The sequence below is a fragment of the Monodelphis domestica genome, chromosome 3, assembly GCF_027887165.1.
Source record: "Monodelphis domestica isolate mMonDom1 chromosome 3, mMonDom1.pri, whole genome shotgun sequence".
Taxonomy (NCBI): domain Eukaryota; kingdom Metazoa; phylum Chordata; class Mammalia; order Didelphimorphia; family Didelphidae; genus Monodelphis; species Monodelphis domestica.
The window spans coordinates 535,784,540-535,804,419 of NC_077229.1; the positions used below are offsets into that span (position 1 = coordinate 535,784,540).

General features: G+C 36.5%; 1 protein-coding gene across 1 annotated transcript in view; it reads left to right on the forward strand.

The window, feature by feature from the left end:
- Nucleotides 1-19,880, forward strand: part of MCC (MCC regulator of WNT signaling pathway) — a 305,041-nt gene that overhangs the window by 201,289 nt on the left and 83,872 nt on the right. Inside the window, exons 7-12 of the mRNA XM_007486587.2 lie at nt 6,696-6,842; nt 7,698-7,787; nt 8,893-9,041; nt 11,926-12,066; nt 13,566-13,666; nt 16,072-16,255. Of these exons, the coding sequence (XP_007486649.1) occupies nt 6,696-6,842; nt 7,698-7,787; nt 8,893-9,041; nt 11,926-12,066; nt 13,566-13,666; nt 16,072-16,255 (812 nt within the window). The remainder of the gene's footprint in view (nt 1-6,695; nt 6,843-7,697; nt 7,788-8,892; nt 9,042-11,925; nt 12,067-13,565; nt 13,667-16,071; nt 16,256-19,880) is intronic.

Here is a 19,880-nt window from a genome sequence, read left to right on the forward strand (position 1 = left end):
TTTATATAGTTAGAATAATTTCTTCCATAAAACTTCTTTCTCATATTCTATCTCTTTGCCTGGTCTACTAAGCTGAAGCACATACATTATTATTACCAGTTACACAATTTACTAAGAGCATATCAAGCCCAATATATTAAATATTTCAGGAGTGAATCCAGTGACTACATCACAGCCAAGGTTTACTCTAACCATCACCAATCATGGCTTAATTTTTCTCAACTCTCTAAGCATACTCCCATCATTCATCTCTTTTGGGTCGTAGGTCAAAAAACACAAGAATTCTTTCTAGTATAACTTCAGAGCCTATCTTCTCCATTGGATGAGTTAAATTCCTTTCTCTCAGATTATAATTCTTAAAACTCTTTCTTATTGACAGTAACTGACTTATTCTCTCAGAAAAGAAATTCTATTAGTCCATTCTGTTTAATCTCTCTCAAGTCATGACAACAGAACCCAGCTAACAGTTGTTACTTTTCGCTCTTTGTTTTCAGAGGGCCTCTGACATCACAGTGTGCTGTCTTCATTTATGACTGAATTGTATTTAAATGAGGCAGAATTGCACAAAGTCAGCAGCTTTACTCTCTTCCTGAGTCCTCAAAGTCCAATAAGATAAAAGTCAGAACAACTGGCGGACCTTGGTGTCTGTGATGTCTGACAAAGCTCTAAACACCTCAGAGCCTGCTTCATCTGTATTCATGACCACTGGAAGATGGCTCCATCTACTTAGGATAGGTACCCCACAAGTCATGGTGGGTTTGAGGCTGGTCAGTTTAGGTTCAGCCTGTCTGCCACGTGGCCGCTATGCATTTTACAACCTCTTGGAGTGACCAGTGAGAACTGAGTGAAAGGTGGGCACCAAAGATGGATGAACAGCTCTGAAAAGGACTTGGCTAGTCCCCCCCCCACCCGACATGCCATCTACCCCAGGCTTACTGTGAAACTACTACTGTACCCAAGATTCCATTCCCTCCTTATGGATATAGTAGGAGTATCCATACTCTCTATAGGAAAGGGTATTAACATTGGTTTCGCATAAACAAACAACTGTCTGATTAAGTGCCAAAAACTTCTGCAAATAGTCCTTTTTATCATCCTGTTTCATTCTTTTGGCTCAGAGTTCATAAGCATTAACTGATAGCACCGTGGCTAGGCTATCTGAAGCCACAGAAGCTGGGTTTGCTTTGTGTGTGTTGCTTCTGGGACTGCCAGTCTCATCAATAGCATCCCCTTCTTCCCCTTCTATGCCCACCTCAGGATTTAGCTTTAGTTTTAGGAGTCTTTCCCATAAGAGAGTGGGGACTTGGGGAAACAGCCACAAGGAAAAGAAAGTAAGAAAGTTTAACAAACGTGGATCAAATAGGAAGGTTTTATTCACATTGAGGAAGGAAAAGCTGTCATAAAGAAATCACAGAAAGATCAGACTGTTAGGCCATTTTCAAAAGCTTGTTAACTGTTTAATATTTATTTCACCTCCACTGAGTACAGCCTGATCAAATGCTGACTGAGCTCTTTCTATTGGTTTCTCTCTGTGTGAGTAATTTCTTTGCCTCTTTCTGGTTTGATTTTCCCCCTATCAGTGTTGCTATTGCAACTCCTCCAATAGTGAATTTTACATTGTTCATGTGCCTGTGCAGAGGAGGCAGTGCCAGCTTCCTTTAAATATTTCACAAGGCCTTTTACACAAGCAAAAGGTAGCTCCATCTCAGACACAGTCTTGTGCAGGGAGCGATGCATTCATAGGCAGGTCTGTTGCAAAGAAGAATATATCTCTTCTTGCCCTTTAGCCTATACACAATTGCAACTCAGCAGAGAGTGGAAAGAGTCAATAGTGTGTCCATTTGGAAATTAGAGGATATTTGTGAGTAATCTGAAGTTGGGGAACAGGGTCCTATACACATTCCCAGAAGGGTGCTATATACTATGACATTGTAATTTTTTTAAAGCATTTTTCCATGGTTACATGATTTTTGTTCTCTCCCTCTGCTCTTCCCTCCTCCCATGCAGAATTGACAAGCACTCATGCTATATACCAAGAGTTTGCTATCAATGATTGAAAGATATCCTAAGGTTAATTGCAGTGTCATCAATTGACACCTTGCTCAACTCATTATTGTATCTCAAAAATGTGTTTGTTTTGAACCCAAGTTGATCCTTGTTATATGTTGAATGGGTGATACTTTAGTATTTATAATTTTAAAAGGAGGGAGATATTTATTAATTGAAATTATTTTCAATTTTGAAAATAATTATCAAAATTGTGACAGTGAGTACAAGAACTCATCCATAAAATGAGGGAGGGTAGAAGATTTGATAAGAAATCAGAATTGAATAATCCATTGTTTATAAGAAATACATTTGAAGCAGAAGATTTGACAGGTTTAAAATAAAGATTGAGCAGGAAATCTGTTATGCCTCTGGTAAACTTAAAAAACCAAGAGTTGTGATCTTGACCATAGACAAATGTAAATTCAGATTTAGGTAAAAAGAGGTAAACAGAAAATAATTAAAGAAATTTTAGAAAATGAATTATTATCAAATTAATAAATATGCACCAAATTGAATAATATACGCCACCATCATTTTCTTCATTCCTACTCTTAAACCAATATCCTCTGATACTCCCCTTCATTTCCCACAAACATTTTGCTTTTCTACTTCTTTTGTGTGTTTTCTAAGCACCCATTAGATTATAGATTCCTTAAGAGCAGAAAAACTGCCTATTCTCTAAACTGTGTCCCCTGGACTTAAACAGTGCCTAACATAGTCGTGTTTATTAGATATTTATCATTTTTGCATACCTTCCTCAGGCCTCAGCAAATCTAATAAAAAGATAAACAAGAAGGTAAAAGAGCTAAATAGAATTTTGGAAAAGTGAATAAATTGATTATTCACTCCAGTTATTATTGAATAAAAAATTTCCTGAATTTCTTTTCAAAACACTAAAAAGCAAGGGAGTAAGTAGTATCTATCTAAAACCAAGGACAAGGTTTATAACAAAGAGATAAACTAGAGATATTTCCAATAAGATTAAATGTAAAGTAAACATGTCTATTATCACCATCTTTATGTGAATAGAATGTCCACTGTAGTAGTAACTATGCTGGAATACTCACTTTGTAGTAAAAACAAACAAAAAATAATGAATGAAAGAAAGAAATTAAGGGAATAAGCCTAAACAAAGGAGAAACAGCATTGTTCCTTTTGCTCACTGGATGATCATCTACTTAGAGATTTTCTAGAAATTCAAAACAATAAGTTTTTAAAAGTAGCAAATCATAAAATTTACCCTCACAAATCATCAACCTTACTATATATTATATATTGGAAAATTAGAAAATAAAATTTATTACAAATAACCACAGAATAATATATAAAGTATCTGGTAATGTGGTTATAGCAGCATAAAATAACTACAAAGAAATGCAGAAATTATAGGCAAATATAATTCTTTATAGGTCTATATAGATCTATATATAGGTCTATATAATAATAGACCTAAATAATTGGAATGATGTAAATTTCTCTTAGATTTGAAATGCTAATGTAATAAAATGACATTACTACCTAAATTAATTTGCCAATTAAGTACTTTACCAGTAAGATTACTAAAAGATTACTTTATGGAGTTATAAAAAAAAAATGAAATTTACCTTGGAAGAACAAAACATCAATGATCTCAAGAAATGATGAAGAAAAAAAGCTAGGACAGGGTCTTGACAGTGATTATCAGAACTTTGATACTTGTTGGAAATAATGAAAGTTGATCAATAGAATATTTAATACACATGACCCAGAAGTAATTAACTATACTAGCATTATGTTCATTGAATTCAAGCACCTGAACTATATTGCTGGAAGGGCTCTAACTTGACACATGACTTAAATATAAAAGGTCACATCATAGACAAATTAGAAAAGGAAAGAGGGAATTTCCTTTTCCAGGAACAGAGAGAGTAAGATTCATGTCCAAATAAGAAGTAACACAGATCACAGAAAAAGAAATGGACAATTTTTCTTGCATAAAAATATTTTAAATGCATAAACATAATTATTACAATTGAAAATTATTAACGGGTGGAAAATTGACATAAAGAAATTAAGTTCCTCTGATAAAGATCTGATATCTAATATATGAAATATATATCCATAGAGAACTAATTCAAATCCATAAAATTAAGAGCCATTATTCAATAAATAACATAATGTAATAGACAGTTATCAAAGGAAAAAATCTAAACTATCAACAATAATAAAAATGATGCAAATCTCTAATAATTGGGGAAATGCAAAATTGAAATAACTCTGTTTATATCTTCACATCTATCATTGGCAAGCCATCCATTGACAACAATGGAAGGAAAGGGAAATGAAAGGAGAAATGGACAAGCAGAAATGCTATTAGCAGAAATGAATTAGTCCACCCACTCTGAAAAGCAATTTGAGATAAGTGCATAAAGTTACTAAACTATATATCCTTTGTTTTACCTACCGAACTCACTACTAGACATTTACTCAAAAGATACAAAAGAGCTTGTTTTGTTATAGAATTAGAAACTAAAAAGGTCCCTATCCACTGAGAGATGATTGTACTTGTGGTATAGGAATACAATTGAATATTATTGCATACTAAGAAATAACAAAAGGGTCATTTCAGCAAAAACTGGGAAGATATTATGAACTAATTTAGAGTAAATGCATAAAACCTAGAGAAGGATGTATGCAATGTATACAGCAACACTGAAAAGAAAAAAAATGTTGAAAGTGTAAAAATGGTGGTGCTTTGAATAAAAATGAAGGTTTTGCCCACTGATACAGATGGCGTATCAGTGAAGCAAGAATAGAACTTCTGGAACAGGTCAGTGTGAGAGGGAGAGGCTCTAGTTATGCCTCTCTCTCTCTCTCTCTCTACCCTGTGAGAGACAGTTGTCAGTTCCAGCACTGGGTTCCTTGAGGAAATGGATGGAGGGGAACTGGAGACAGGCTTTCCCCTGCCAGCTAAATGTGAGGATGTCCTCAGTACCTCTCTCACAAGGAGGATTTAAAGCCCCAGCCAGGGCTTAGCCTCACAGGGGTTTGGCTCAGAAGACTTAGAGGCTTTACAAATCTGACGGCTTGTAATATTTCATAAAGAATTCTTTAGGCAATTGGGTAATGGAAAGTGGGGTAAGGTAACCCTAACATTCCCTATTTCAATCCTTAACCTGGGGAGTGAGGGTATCGCATGCACATACACCCGCCCAGGTTTCTCGGACCCATCCCCAGTTAATAAATCCCACAACTGTTCTCTATAATTATCTAACAGACTTAAGATTTAACAGGAAGGCAGAAGCTTAGATACAGAGACAGGGAGGACAGGAGGGCTGGGCTCACTTCTCCTGGAGTCCACAGCCCCCTTTGGGGTTTGAGAGATCTTCTCTATAATGAGGTGGTTGAAGAAAGATCAATTATAGGATTGAAAGTAGGAACAGGATCCTCTCAGGAGACTTTCAGTGAATTCTCAGCCCCCCCCAACCCCCCCTCCACCGACTGGTCTTCTCAGGTCTAAGACTCAGATCAGAACCCCCAGAATTCCCTGTAGCTCTTCCCCTGGTCTGTCCTAAATTCTGGGAATCCTGTCCTAAAGTTTTTGTTAAGGATTTCTTGAGAGAAAGTAAATTAAAGTTATTATTGTATAATCCACATTATACTTGATATTTTTAAAAAGTTTTACATATATACGCCCTTTTGGTGTAATCAAATTATTTCTAAAATTGTTTTATGTGATCTAGTATTGAGTTCACAAAAATTTGACATTCATTAAAAATTGCATGTCATGTTGAATATTAAAGAAGCTTTTAACAGTTTATTTTTCTAGGTTTAACCTAGAGTCGCCTTGCTTGTATTATAATATCCTATCTCCATTTATGAATTTTCATAATTTTAGAATAAGTCTGTTTCCCAGCATATTAAAATTCTTATCATATTTTGTAATTCCCTTAATAAGGACAATTGAAATTTTTTAAAAAGACCCCCAAGCATTCTGAAGTGGATATTTTATGGTCTGATAAAGATCTCCAAATCTCACAGGTTCATCTGTACTTCTGACAAAAGATTTGATATAATGAATTTCATTAGTGAAAATTACCTTAAAAAAATCTTTAGTGATCCAGTTTTTGTAATGTCTTGCCCATAAAAAGTGAGTTTTCTTCATAGCATTCTGAGTTAAGCTATTGTCAGCAGAAGCACACATGCATGACCATTTGCTGTCACAAAATGAAACCATGTCAAAATTATTATTTGTCCCAAATAATTTGTATACCTCTGTAGATATACCTATGACCTCCGTGGAGCTGTAATATTTTATGATTCTTATCTAGTTTGAGTTTATTAACTCAATCATTGGCATTCCATCTTGAACAGGAATGGCATTTTTCCCATCAAGACATCCAGATTGTGGCAGATAGGTATTTCAATGGATTGAGAGTCAGGCCTAGAGAGTTTAAATTTGGCTTAAAATATTTCCTAGCTGTATGAACCTAAACAAGTCTCTTAACTCCAATTGCCTAGCACTTGCTACTCTTCTGCCTTGGAATCAATATATAATATAGGGAGATAAGGGTTTAAAAAAAAACCACATTCAAATTATCGATTCAAAATTAAAATTCTTTTGCTAAATTCGGTGTCATTTATGTCTCAAATTATTATTGTTTCAGGTTCGAGAACTACAGACACGCTTACAGAGTGTCCAGGCAGCAGGACCCTCCAGTCCAGGTCGTCTCACCTCTACTAATCGACCAATTAATCCCAGCACTGGAGAACTAAGCACCAGTAGTAGCAGCAATGACATCCCCATTGCCAAGGTGAATGATTTCAGGTTGGCAATAATATGTCTCTTTCTCTGGGAGCCACAGTTTCCATTGAGCACAACTGCTCTGAAAGTATGTGATTATCCAGAAAGAATTCTTCCCCAGTAATTGGAACCTCTCCATTTGAGCTCCAGGGAAAAGATAATGCCCTCACAATCTTAATTCTCTTTCAATTGGAATACAAATACCAGCTTACAATAATCTACCCAGCAAGGCAACAACTCACCTGTTGATCAATTCATTGGGAAGAGAAGGGCATGCTGTAAAGTCCTGCAATGCTTCAGGCTGAGTAAAAGATGTCTTCTGTAGGTAAACTAGATTGAGCCCAACAGTAGAAAAGGGATTTGGCTGGCATGCTAATAACAGGCCTTCCCTGATCTGGAGGAGGAGGAGGAGGAGGAGGAGGAGGATGAGGAGGGAAATGATGGTAGAGAGGTAATGATCAAAGTGGAAAGCTTCTAAGCTGTCTGTACTATAACAAGAGAGAACGTTTACTAACAGATTAATTCTGTTTAGTCAAACTGATTATAGGAAAATCTGTCAAAATGTTTTTTAGAACATAAACCCAAAAGACATTTAGCAAGCTCTATTCTGGAGAGAGCATTGCTAGAGACTCATGGAGGTGGAAAGGCTGGATAAGGCATTACCTACAACCATAGTTTCAATGATCTTTCCAGTTGAGAAAGAGAACAGGATGCATAATATGACATAAGTATATTGACATGTTTTGAAACAATATTCTGTTTAAGGCCTCAGGGTAGAAACTCAAAAGTCATAATTGAGATACTCTTGATCAAGAGGGCTGGAATGTATATACGCATAATTTAAATGACTTGTGCCTTTCTTTAGATTGCTGAGAGGGTGAAGTTGTCCAAGACAAGGTCAGAGTCTTCCTCATCTGATCGGCCTGTCCTGGGATCAGAAATAAGCAGTATAGGGGTGAGTGTTCTTAAAAGATGCTTAAAAACCTATAAAGAACTATTTAGAATTTTTTTTAAAGAGCCTTGGAGATTATTTTAAAGGACGTTTAAGTTTTGTCTTTAAGAAATCAAATAACTGTAATGCTAAATTATGCAATATTTTGTTCCCAAAAATCAGAACCAACATTAACTTCTATATGGTACATAGTTTTTCTGGGAGCAAATACTTTTTTTTGTTGTTTTCCTTTATGAGACTATTGAAAAAATTATCAAGATCTGATCAGGGAACATAGATGAAGAAATAGAGCTTTTTTCCTGTCATCTAGATACAACAGAGAATACTTATAGCTATCAAGCTCATAAAGAACCATGTCTTGTGGGCCTCACTCCTGATAAAGAATAAATTGCCTAGCAAGGATGAATGTTGCTCCTGAAGGATTAGCTCAACATTATGAAAGATTAGGATCTTGTATTTGAGTAGTAGAATTTTCCTTAGTGAAACTAATAAAGTCCTTTTGATTTGAAGCAGAATAGATAGATATCCAGTGTTCCTTATGCAATGCATAGTAAGAAGGGTTCACAGTGAATTCAGACACTCTCTGGTTCTGCATTGTGCTGAAAGTGATCTCATAGTTCTCTTGTAGAATTTTTTCTTTTGGTAAAAGTTTACCAAGCTATGAAAATTCAGCCAACTGGGAGTGCCAGTTATAAAGAAACCTCCCTTAAGGAGGCTAAAATCCCAGGACTCCCATTGCAAAGAAGAGCAAAAAAGAAAAGAAAATACACAGGGTCAGGAGGTTTATGCTCTTCAGTGCTGTGAAAGAGAAACGTGGGCCTCTTTGTACTTGCTCTCAGGCACCATTGATTCTAAACATGAAACATTTTGATGTAATGTTATTTCTAAAAATTATTTTTAAATGGTTTCTGGCACTTTAGTGAAATTGTGCAAACCAAGAAACATAGCTGAAGAAACAGCCTATCTCTTATGTGGTGCCCTTTTCTTCAAGAATATCAGATTCCAATGATTTGTCACTTCCATAAGTGTCCAACCCACTTAGGGACCAGCCTCCCTGCAGTACCAGCCTTCAGCACTGTCAAAGAGGATTTCCTAACACCTACTACAGGTATCTGGCAGTGTGGCAGAGCACCTAGCCCACTCTCTGCAGGACTGTTCTAATATCCAGGAGATTTTCCAGACACTCTACTCACATGGATCTGCCATCTCAGAAAGCAAAATTCGAGAATTTGAAGTAGAGACAGAGAGATTGAACAGGTGAGTTTGAAAAAAGACACCTGAAGATACAAACACAAAAATGTCTTTTCTCCCATTGAGTCCCCCATCATTCTGCTCTCTCCCTTTCACATCTCCCTCTAAGCCCTTGTTCTCCTTATCTGTGTGTCCCGTGGAGTTGAATGTCATCAGTCTTTTCAGTCTCCTTCTTGATATAGCTAACATCACAGAAAATATCTTAATTGGTTTTCTTCTGTGATTGTTTATATCAGATATATAATGTACATAGTCGTGTATTGGTTTATAACAGTATAGAACATCAATGACATTTTCTGATTTCAATCATAAATTTGAGTTGGTTTGAAGGAGCTTTCCTGTGTTTCTTTTGTAACTGCATGAAAAATCTGAGGTGAGAGATCAGAACCATTAGTACAAAATTGTTTTTAAAAACATGTTGATTCAAATATGTCTTTTATAATCTAATAAAGTCATAAAAAGAGACAAATTGGCTTGAGTGTGTGGGTACCAATAATTAATCCCTCCATTTCAAGATAGTTTTGCATTTCTAGTTTTCCGACATTGAGAAATTCATTGCCCCAAAACAGGATAGCCATTAACTTTGTGGAGCGGGAAGTGAATCACTCTACCATTCTCATATGCTATATAAAGAAATGCGCCATCACGCCAGCACAGACAGGGCCAGACTGCTCCCTCTCCCTCTCCATGCATACCTGAGGACATTTCTCATATCACCCACCCCTCTAAAAGGTTTTCCATCACTGTGCTGGGGTCTCACAGCTAAGAAGTGTCTGAAGCCAGATTTGAACCCAGGAATTCCCATCTCTAGGCCTGGCTCTCAATCCATTAAGCTACCTAGCTGCCCCCATCTGAAGATTTTTTGAGCTTTGATACTCTGTGTTCAGAACACAGGTAGATATTATTATTTTTTGCTTTGCAAATTCTAGAGAATCCTGTGCTTCCTCTCCCATTTCCTTCAGGAGCTTACTTCCATGTCTCTTATTTTCAGCCACTTCTACTCATCTGGCTTCTTCCTCATCTTCTGCTCAAATCTCCCCATTAAAGAGAATTCCTTAAGAATTTTCATTTGACTTTAGTATCCCCTCAAAATTTTATGCTATTTCCTCCTCCCTTTTACAGCCAAATTACAGAAAAACTTGTTGTGCTCAATACTTTTGCTTCCTCTCCTCTTCCTTCTCAACCTTTTCAACTTGGCTTCTCTCCTGACCACTCCATTGAAAACACTTCTCCTGCAGTCATCAATGCCTTCTTACTTGCTAAATTCAATGGCCCTTTCATAGTCCTCATTCTTCTTATCCTCTCTGTTACATTTGTCACTATTGACCAAGTTCTCCAACTTGCTCCCTCTGGGCTTTCATAACAGTACCTTCCTAGATCTGTTTCTAATTGTCAAACTTCTCCTTGAGTCTGTCTATTTTGTAGATTTATTCCCCAACAATATATGTGTATATACACCCAAGGTCTCTGGGCATATTCTCATCAGCTCCTACCTCTCTATTCACTCCAGATCTATATATCTGTTCCTTATCTCCCTTTTAAGGTTCATCCCTACATTTCCAAGGCACATATCCAAAACAAGTCATTATGTCTTTCTTCTAATATCTACTCCTTTTTCTTAATTCCTTATTTTTGTTAAGATGAACATCATTCTTCTAATCACCCAGATTTGAAGCCTAGCGGTCATCTTTGACTCTCGACATTCCATCACTAACCTTTACCAATCAGTCACTAAGTCCAGTGCCGTTTTTCCTCTACACTACATCACACATATATACAATTCTCTCTATTCACACTCCAATTCTCACCTGGATTATTACAATTAACTGGCCTTGTTACATCTAATGTCTTATCACCAATCCATCCTCCACACAACAGACAAACTAATGTCCTTAAGTGCAGGTCTATCTATGGCACTCCTCTGTTCAAGAAGCTTCATAAACTTCCCGTTATCTTTATGAAAAATATCTATGAACTCCTCTATTTTGTGTTTGAAGCCCTTCACCATCTGGCTCCAGCATACCTTTGCAGAATGATTACAAAATACTCCCCCTCATGCACTCTACTCCCTATCTAACCTAGCTGCCTTATATACTCTTCTCCACATCAGACATTCGTTCTCCTATCTATGTTTTTTTACTGGCTACAGAATTTTCTTTCTTATCTATTAGTTTCCTTCATTGCTCAACAGCTACCTCCTTCAAAAAGCCTTTTTCATTACTAACAGCCTCCATTACTTTGTATTTTTTATTCGTCTATTCTGTTTTTACATATGCTAGCATAATTAAGTTAGCATTTATGTAATTATGTAATTCTTCAAGGTTTGCAAAGTGCTGTACCACCCAGCTACCTCTTATTTGTATATGTATCCTTCCTGTAGAATAAATGTTCTTTAATAGAAGGATTTCCTCTCTTGGAAACTTATTTTTATTGATTTTCCTAGTCTAATCCTACTTAATTTAAATTTGTCTTTCCAGTTTGTAAAGGATGGATAGATAGATAGATAGATAGATAGATAGATAGATAGATAGATAGATAGATAGATAGATGGATAGATAGATAAGATGGATGGATGGATGAATAAGATTACATACATACATACATACATACATACATACATCCCTATCAACACACACACACACACATATATATGACTACTCTAAAGATTCATTTAAAGATACCTAGTAGCTGCTGTTTGCCTTAGTAGAATTTGAGCTCAGTTTCCTTTGTTATCCATTATTGTATGTGCTTTATTTGTTAAAATGTCCAAGGATATTAAAATATTTCTTCCATCTGAACCCTTAAAGTCCCTGATATGAACACATTTGTTTAAGAATTAGCCAATTTGTTAGAATCAGTAAGAAATTTGAAATTTTTTTTTTCTTTGTAGTCGAATAGAGCACCTGAAATCCCAGAATGATCTACTGACCATAACCTTGGAGGAGTGCAAAAGCAATGCTGAAAGGATGAGTATGCTGGTGGGGAAATATGAGTCCAATGCCACAGCTTTGAGACTTGCATTGCAATATAGGTAGGTCAGGAAATAATAGTAATACTTTTTAAAAGCTTTTAAAACCACCCTTTATTCCAAAATTTCACTTGACAAACAGGCCTTGCTCTATGTTAGGGGACAAATAAGATTGAGAGTCAGGAAAATTTGTATTTACTGTAATGTTATTAAAATTTTATGTAACATTTAAGGGAAAGGAGTCTTGGCTTAGCTCTTAAAATAATTGTGCTACCTTCAGGAGGTCAATATGATTTACTGATCACTAAAGTTTACTTACTAAAAGGCTTAGGTACATTGATGGTTTTGGACCTTTTGTACATCTAGATAGATAATGTGGACTATTAGTTACTCCCCTTTCATCCTGAGATGCACCAAGAAAACATGTAATCTGCTCAGCATTAGTCCTTAAAGCAGGCATTCTTGTCACTTTTTCAAAATAGCTGAGGATACAGTCTCCTTATTAGCAAAGTGAACAAAATCATAATGTGGGAATGGTGGTTGACTCTTAGCCCCTTTTCTTGGAAGTATTGAGGTGAATGTCTTTTTTTAGCATGTGGCTAAACTTCCTATCAATATTTATCTAGCCTTTTATAAGAGTAAGCATTCAAGAAATGAAGAAGTAAAATAAAGTATTATCATCCAAATAGGCTCATTCATTTTCATGCTGCCTGACTTAAAATAGGTGTCACAAAGTATTTGGGCCAAAAGGTCAAGAGCATTTATTTCTCAGGCATCATGTTTATACCCGGCCACGTGGTAGCATTTATTCTATCTCACCACAGATGTGCTCTGCATGAATGAGTTTATTTCAGGTATGGGGTGGCACTGACTGTCAGAATTAGATTTTACCCTTTTTATTGATGACCAGTATTCAGGGAGAGGGACATCTTTCATCTAGAAAAGGAAGCCAAAAAGTAAGACCGACCACCAAATGTAATTGCTCTATGCCATTGTGGAAAATGGCTTCTATATCAGTGTTTATTACATTTCCATTTCATCTGAGCATCTAAAGGAAGGCAAATTCAACCCTTCTAATTTTATTTTATTATAAATCTCTTGTTTTTTTAATTCATACATAAAACAAAGGAGAAAAAACTAACATAGTCTAACTAGTAATCCCAGCAAATATTTATGAGTGGCTTTTTGCTCAATTGTGTTGACACAAGAGTAGTTGAGAGAGAGAAAAAACTAAAACTTATGTCATGTTGGAAAATTTCCCTCATTTCATCTCTCATGAGAATTGAAACATATGGCAAATAACATCTCACATTTATTTGTGTTTTTCATCTGCAAATCACTTTTACAGACAGTGTACATTACAATGGTTATTAATACTTTTGCAGATGAATAAAATGAAGCTTAAAAAAGAGAAGTGACTTTATGTTAATATATCTTTCAGTTGTTAATGCTAGGTCGTCTCCAAGTCAGGTTTTCTATTATTCCATAATGTCTGCTTTCTCACCTCATTGATCAAATATATTTTTTCCTTAGTTGATGACTGTGAGTTTTATGTTTTTCAGTGAGCAGTGCATAGAAGCCTATGAACTCCTTTTGGCACTAGCTGAGAGTGAACAGTCCCTTATCCTTGGGCAATTCCGAGCCGCAGGTGTGGGATCTGTTGGTAAGACAATCTGAATGTATTTCTCTTTTAAGTCCCATTCTGAGCTTCAATATGTGTACCCTAAACTCAAACCTTTTAAGCTGTTGGTGTTGGCTCATCTTACAACAACATGCAACTCTGTTTGAATGATTTGTTTCTTTTTTCTTTTCTCCTGAGTAAATTGTTTATCTTGAATGAAATCAGAATTGCAATTGACATGAAGAATTGCAGACAAGTTAAACCAAACAACCCTTTCCTGGAATTGTATTTGCATGGGTTAACAGAATGGCTAGACAGTAAGACTAGTGAAACAATAGAAATAATTCAACTTTCTTCTTTCAAAGCAGGGACCCACTTTCTTTTCACTGTGTGACAGTCTTTAAGGGGTTTATTCCTCTATTGACTGAATTTTTTCTAAGTTTTCCTTCCTATAAGCCAAGCTTTATAGTTTTAGGGTTGATGGCCTTTTTCCCCTTCATGTCAAGTTGTTTCCCTATTAATGTCCTATAAACGACAGCTTTCTTTGAAATGTGAATTTAGAAATTCCATAAAAAAATTTTTTTAACCTCTGTTGTCTTCCTCTCTAAAAATATGCATGTGAATTGTTTGTAGGAATTTCCTCTTCTCTTCCTACAAATATTTCTAACCTCCCCTTGTCCTAAGGTATTCTGTATAAGCACTTTAGTTTCATCGTTATTTTTAAAGCCCCAGAGTGTTTTATAATAATGTAAATTTGAAAAATGCTATTTTGATTGAGCCTCCTTTTAATGTTCACTGAAAAACATGGCGTGATCATCCCCACTGTGACCAGGTACCACTTGCAACTCTTACACCTCAGTGTTGTTAAAATCCCTACCAGTAGCTTCACTATTGATGGATTTGTGTTCTTGTATCCCAAGCAATATGGTGATTGGAAGGAGTACAGGCATTAAATGGAAAAACATAAGTGTAGTTTGAGACACTTGAGATGTAGAGACAAATGAAACATTTACTGAAAATTTGCTAAGGTTTCCCGCAGACCAGATCCTTTGAGTAAGAAATGATGAAGTGGTAGGCACTACCAAAGAAATTAGAAAAGGATTGTGAAGTATGAGAAAGAGAAAGAGGAAAGATGGCTCTCCATTTAATGCTGATATTTAGAAACTGCTTATTTTATAATGGCAGATTCAGTGGTGAAGCAATAAAATGTAAGTTGAAGATTTTTAAGGATCATTTGACTAATTTACTTTAAAACCACAAGATAGGAAGGGTTCAACATTGCATTTCATAAAGCCAGCCTTTATGGATATACTGTTACTGGGCTTCTGTCTCCCAGGAGCCTTTTGCATCTCTCTTCCTATGATTATTCTACCATTTTTGTATATAAACAATATTGGAATAAATATGTCTTAATATATACTGATCCTTCTCTTCCCATGCCTACCCAAACCTTGTCATTATCACTTCAGAGTTCCTCTCTGAAGCAGAGTCTTTCATAATGATCCCCTTCATCTTTTGGGGGGAGAGGGAAGGAAATTAATTGAGGGATAAGTGAAGGGGATAGTGAAGAAAAATTATGGTTTTTTCCTCCTTTGTCTTTGATGTTTGCTTCTTCTTATTGAAGTTAACCAGCCTTCATTTAGATGGGTAGCCATTCTCAACTTCCTTACCCATTCTTTTTAAAAAAATTGAAACAATTACTTTCTCCAGCTCCACAATGGAAACAGTACCATAAATTCCATTAGAAACCTCATTTTTCAGCATTTTTTTTGCTGAACTATAAAATTTCATTTCTCATATGAAACTGACTCCAAAATGATCTTGGCCAGCCATCAAGATTTCTTTAAAATACAGCTATTAACAAATATGATCAGTTAAAAGGGGGAAAATCAATTGACTTATTTTTAGTTTCTTTTAGAGAGAAACCTTTATCTCTAAATTTCAAGAACATTCTGTCTCTTGTAAGCTTATATCCCAGAACATCAGCACAACATAACTACTTGGATAATAGGAGAGATCATTTAAATAAATGTGTAAAATCAGTAGTAAACTAATTTATATTTATCTAGTTCTAGGTAACATACATCTATTTATGAGATAACTTCCTTATTTTATCATTTCTCCAGAGATGAATGTAAGGAATTATAATTCTTAAAGAATGCATGGTTTTATCAGTGTCAGGACTACTTCCACTAACCCAGACTGAGTTTTTTTGTGAAAAGGATTTCATTGCATAGATGAAGAAAGTGAGTCAAGAAAAAAGATTACAAAGACCAAAATTATCCTAGAGGGCCAGAATGGAAACTCAGGTGTGCTGACATTTAGTCTAATGCCTTTTTCCCTACAGCACCCTGCTTCTCATCCATTGAATAATTGAATATTGCTTGCCTATGTTCCTCCCCAGGCTTATGCTATGTCAATTATTCCACTGATTACTTTACAACTAGGGGACCAGACAAGAGATGAAAATGTTACCCAGATGCTCAAGCATGCTCATGATTGCCGGAAGACAGCTGAGAATGCTGCCAAGGCCCTGCTGATGAAACTGGATGGAAGCTGTGGGGGAGCATTTGCCGTCCCTGGCTGCAGCGTCCAGCCATGGGAGAGTCTTTCTTCCAATAGCCATACCAGGTAAGCAGGACACTTTTTCTGTCTTGTTCTGTCTGCATTATCTTTCAGCCTGAATAAGATTATTGACATTTGAGACCTCTCATCCACTTTTTCATTCAGGTGTCTGTGTGTGCGTGCGTACGGATGTTTTCACCTATCACCATGCTTGCATAACCTAATTCTATTTTTTACCCTGCGGCAAATTCGATTTGAGAAAGAATCATTAAATTTTAAACTGAAGGAGAATTCCTTTAGAGATCATCTAATCAAACCGTCTCCTTTTACAGATAGAAAAAACTTGAGTCTCAAAGATATACACAGCAAAAGAATGCTAGACTTGCATCAGAGAATCCAAGTTCAAACCCCACCTCAGATGCTTATGTCTTGTGTGATCCAAGGCAAGTCATTTAACCTGTCTGGGTCTCAGTTTACTCAACAGTAAAATGGGAGGATGGATTTCTAAGGTCTCTTCGATCTCAATGATCCTGTAAATGACTTGCCCTAGGCCACATGTCTAATTACCAATAGAAGTCACATTTAAACTTAGAAGGAAGAAATATGTGCCATGTGCTGAGTGAAGTGCTTTTTACAAATATCTTTTGATCCTCACTGCACTCTTGAGAGGGAGATATGATTATCATTACCATTTTACTGTTGAAGAAACTTGAGGCAAGAATGGGTTAAGTGACTTGCCTCAGGTCACCCATCTAGTAAGAATCTGGATACTTTATCTACTCAATAGGCCCCTAGCTATTTGCTCTTTCCAATGTATTTCCAATTTGTTGCAAATGGATAACTGACTTTTAGCTTGTTGCCTGTAGCCATGCTACCACATTCATTTTGCCTGTTTCTCTAACCTTAGCTATATCGATATATATGTAGGATAGAAACTTACCATATTTTCTCCATGCTTAAAAACAGTTCTCATTTCTCCCCAAAGTTCTGTCAAGCATACATTGTACACTTATCAAAGATAATAATAATTTCAGTCAATGTTTTTTACTTCCATGATTTGCTGAAAAAAGTATTGGAGGGCAGCTAGGTGACTCAGTGGATTTGAGAGCCAGGCCTAGAGATGGCAGGTCCTAGGTTCAAATCTGGCCTCAGACACTTCCCAGCTGTGTGACCCTGGGCAAGTCACTTGACCCCCATTGCCTAGCCCTTACCACTCTTCTGCCTTGGAAGCAATACACAGTATTGATTCCAAGATGAAAGGTAAGGGTTTAAAAAAAATAAAATAAAATTAATAAATAAAAAAGCTTGGGAACTGGACTTGATTTTTTAAGTCCTCAGTCTCCTGCTGTCTTACTATCCCTGTAATCATAAAGTACTATAAAAATGAATGCTGTTGTCATCTTCTGATTTGTGTGACATTCTCTGAGCCTGTTTCCTGTTCTGTAATTTGTATATGATAGAACCTTCTCTAGCTACCATACCTGAACAGTTAAAAGTTTCAAATATGGATTGGAAACAAACACTAAAGGATGATGCATTTGTGGCTTTTATCATCATCACATCATAGTACGACTTTCTCTGCAATTAAAGTACTACTTGTACATCATCACATGTTGGTGAGATTCTCCAATCTTTAAAGCGTTTTGATTCTGACAGAAAACTCCTTCTCAACCTTCAGATCAAGTGCCGAGAGTCTTACAGTATATAGATTGAATTTAGATCGCAGGATAGGAAGTGCTGCTATTTATGTTAATGCCAGGCAGTAAGATGCTCTGAAGAGTCAAGCTATGCCCCTCCTAGATGCAGCTATACACTGCATCTCATTGCCTGCTTCCAGCTCATTATGCCAGAGAAAGGTGAATTCTTCCAAATTCACCCAGATAGTTGCCCACAACCAAATCCTATCTTCATTCCAATGTGACTCCCTCTCATGTATGGACAGAAAGTTTATTCAGAGTTTGACTCCAACACAAAAAACAACTGTTTTCCCTAATAGCATGTTCAAATGTATTACATGCACAGTTTGCATATTAATTTGGCATAGGCAAATATACATATATATGCACTTTGTCAGTGATAACTGATCCACTTAGAGCAATGACTGGAAGAACTAAGACTGGCAATCACTTTGTGCTATAAATCTTCAATTTAAGTGGCTCTGTAAAGCTACCTTCCTTAACAAACTTGTATCCAGAAGTAAATTTGGAGACACATGAGGAAAAGTTGTTTTATTACCATCTCTTCAGAAAGGACATAGTTATATAAAGATTTTTTTAAAATCATACTTATATTATACAAATTTAAGATTATTCATGGTATATATATAAGCTATTTTATTTTATTTTTTATTATTATTTTTAACCCTTACCTTCTGTCTTAGAACCAACTATGTATTGGGTCCAAGGCAGAAGAGTGGTAAGGGATAGGCAAGGGTGGTTAAGTGACTTGCCCAGGGTCACACAGCTGGGAAGGATCTGAGATCAGATTTGAATCCAGGACCTCCCATCTCTGGGCCTGGCTCTCAATCCAGTGAGCCACCCAGCTGCCCCCTGGACTGCTATTTTATTTTATTTTATTTTAATTAATTTATTTAGTCAATTTAGAACATTATTCCTTGATTATAATAATCACATTATTTCCCTCCCTCCCCTTCCCCCATCTTTCCCAAAGCCGACACGCAATTCCACTGGGTATTACTTGTGTCTGTAAGAGTTAAAATTTAGGGGTAAACTGAGACAGGTAGAAATTAGTTTCTCTCTGCAAGGAGTATTATAATTTTAGAGGTTTATTGAAGATTAAAATATAAAGAAAATACAAGTAAGAAAGGCACATGTCTAGGCCCAAAGAGCCTATTCATAAGCACTCACATCTTGCCTGCTAGGTGGAGAGCCGTGCACACTCCGAAGGAGAAGTAGGAAAAGAGACCCAGTAGCATTTACAGCCAGGTTAAATTTTTGACCTCGCCCAGGTGGAAATTTCATTGATATTAGAGGGCATTCTGGGAGCTAGCAAGGACTCCTGGGAAATGGTGTCCCAGGTTCAAGTCTCCATTGTTACATGGCCTTGATCAGAATCTATGTCCAGGTTGGTGTTTGCATTCGGATGTTCATTTAGTCTACATCCCCAGCCACATCCCTTCGATCCATGTAATCAAGCAGTTGTTTTTCTTCTGTGTTTCTACTCCCACAGTATTTCCTCTGAATGTGGATAGTGTCCTTTCTCATAAATCCCTCCAAGTTGTTCAGGATCACTGCATTGCCACTAATGGAGAAGTCCATTCCATTCGGTTGTACCACAGTGTATCAGTCTCTGTGTACAATGTTCCCTTGGTTCTGCTCCTCTCCCTCTGCATCAATTCCTAGAGGTCATTCCAGTACCTATGGAATTCCTCCACTTTATTATTCCTTTGAGCACAATAGTATACCATCACCAACATATACCACCATTTGTTTAGCCATTCCCCAATTGAAGGGCATCCCCTCTTTTTCCAGTTTTTTGCCACCACAAAGAGCACAGCTATAAATATTCTTGTACAAGTCTTTTTCCTTATTATCTCTTTGGGGTACAAACCCAGCAGTGCTATGGCTGGATCAAAGGGCAGATAGTCTTTTTAGTGCCCTTTGGGCATAGTTCCAAATTGCCCTCCAGAATGGTTGGATCAATTCACAACTCCACCAGCAATGAATTAATG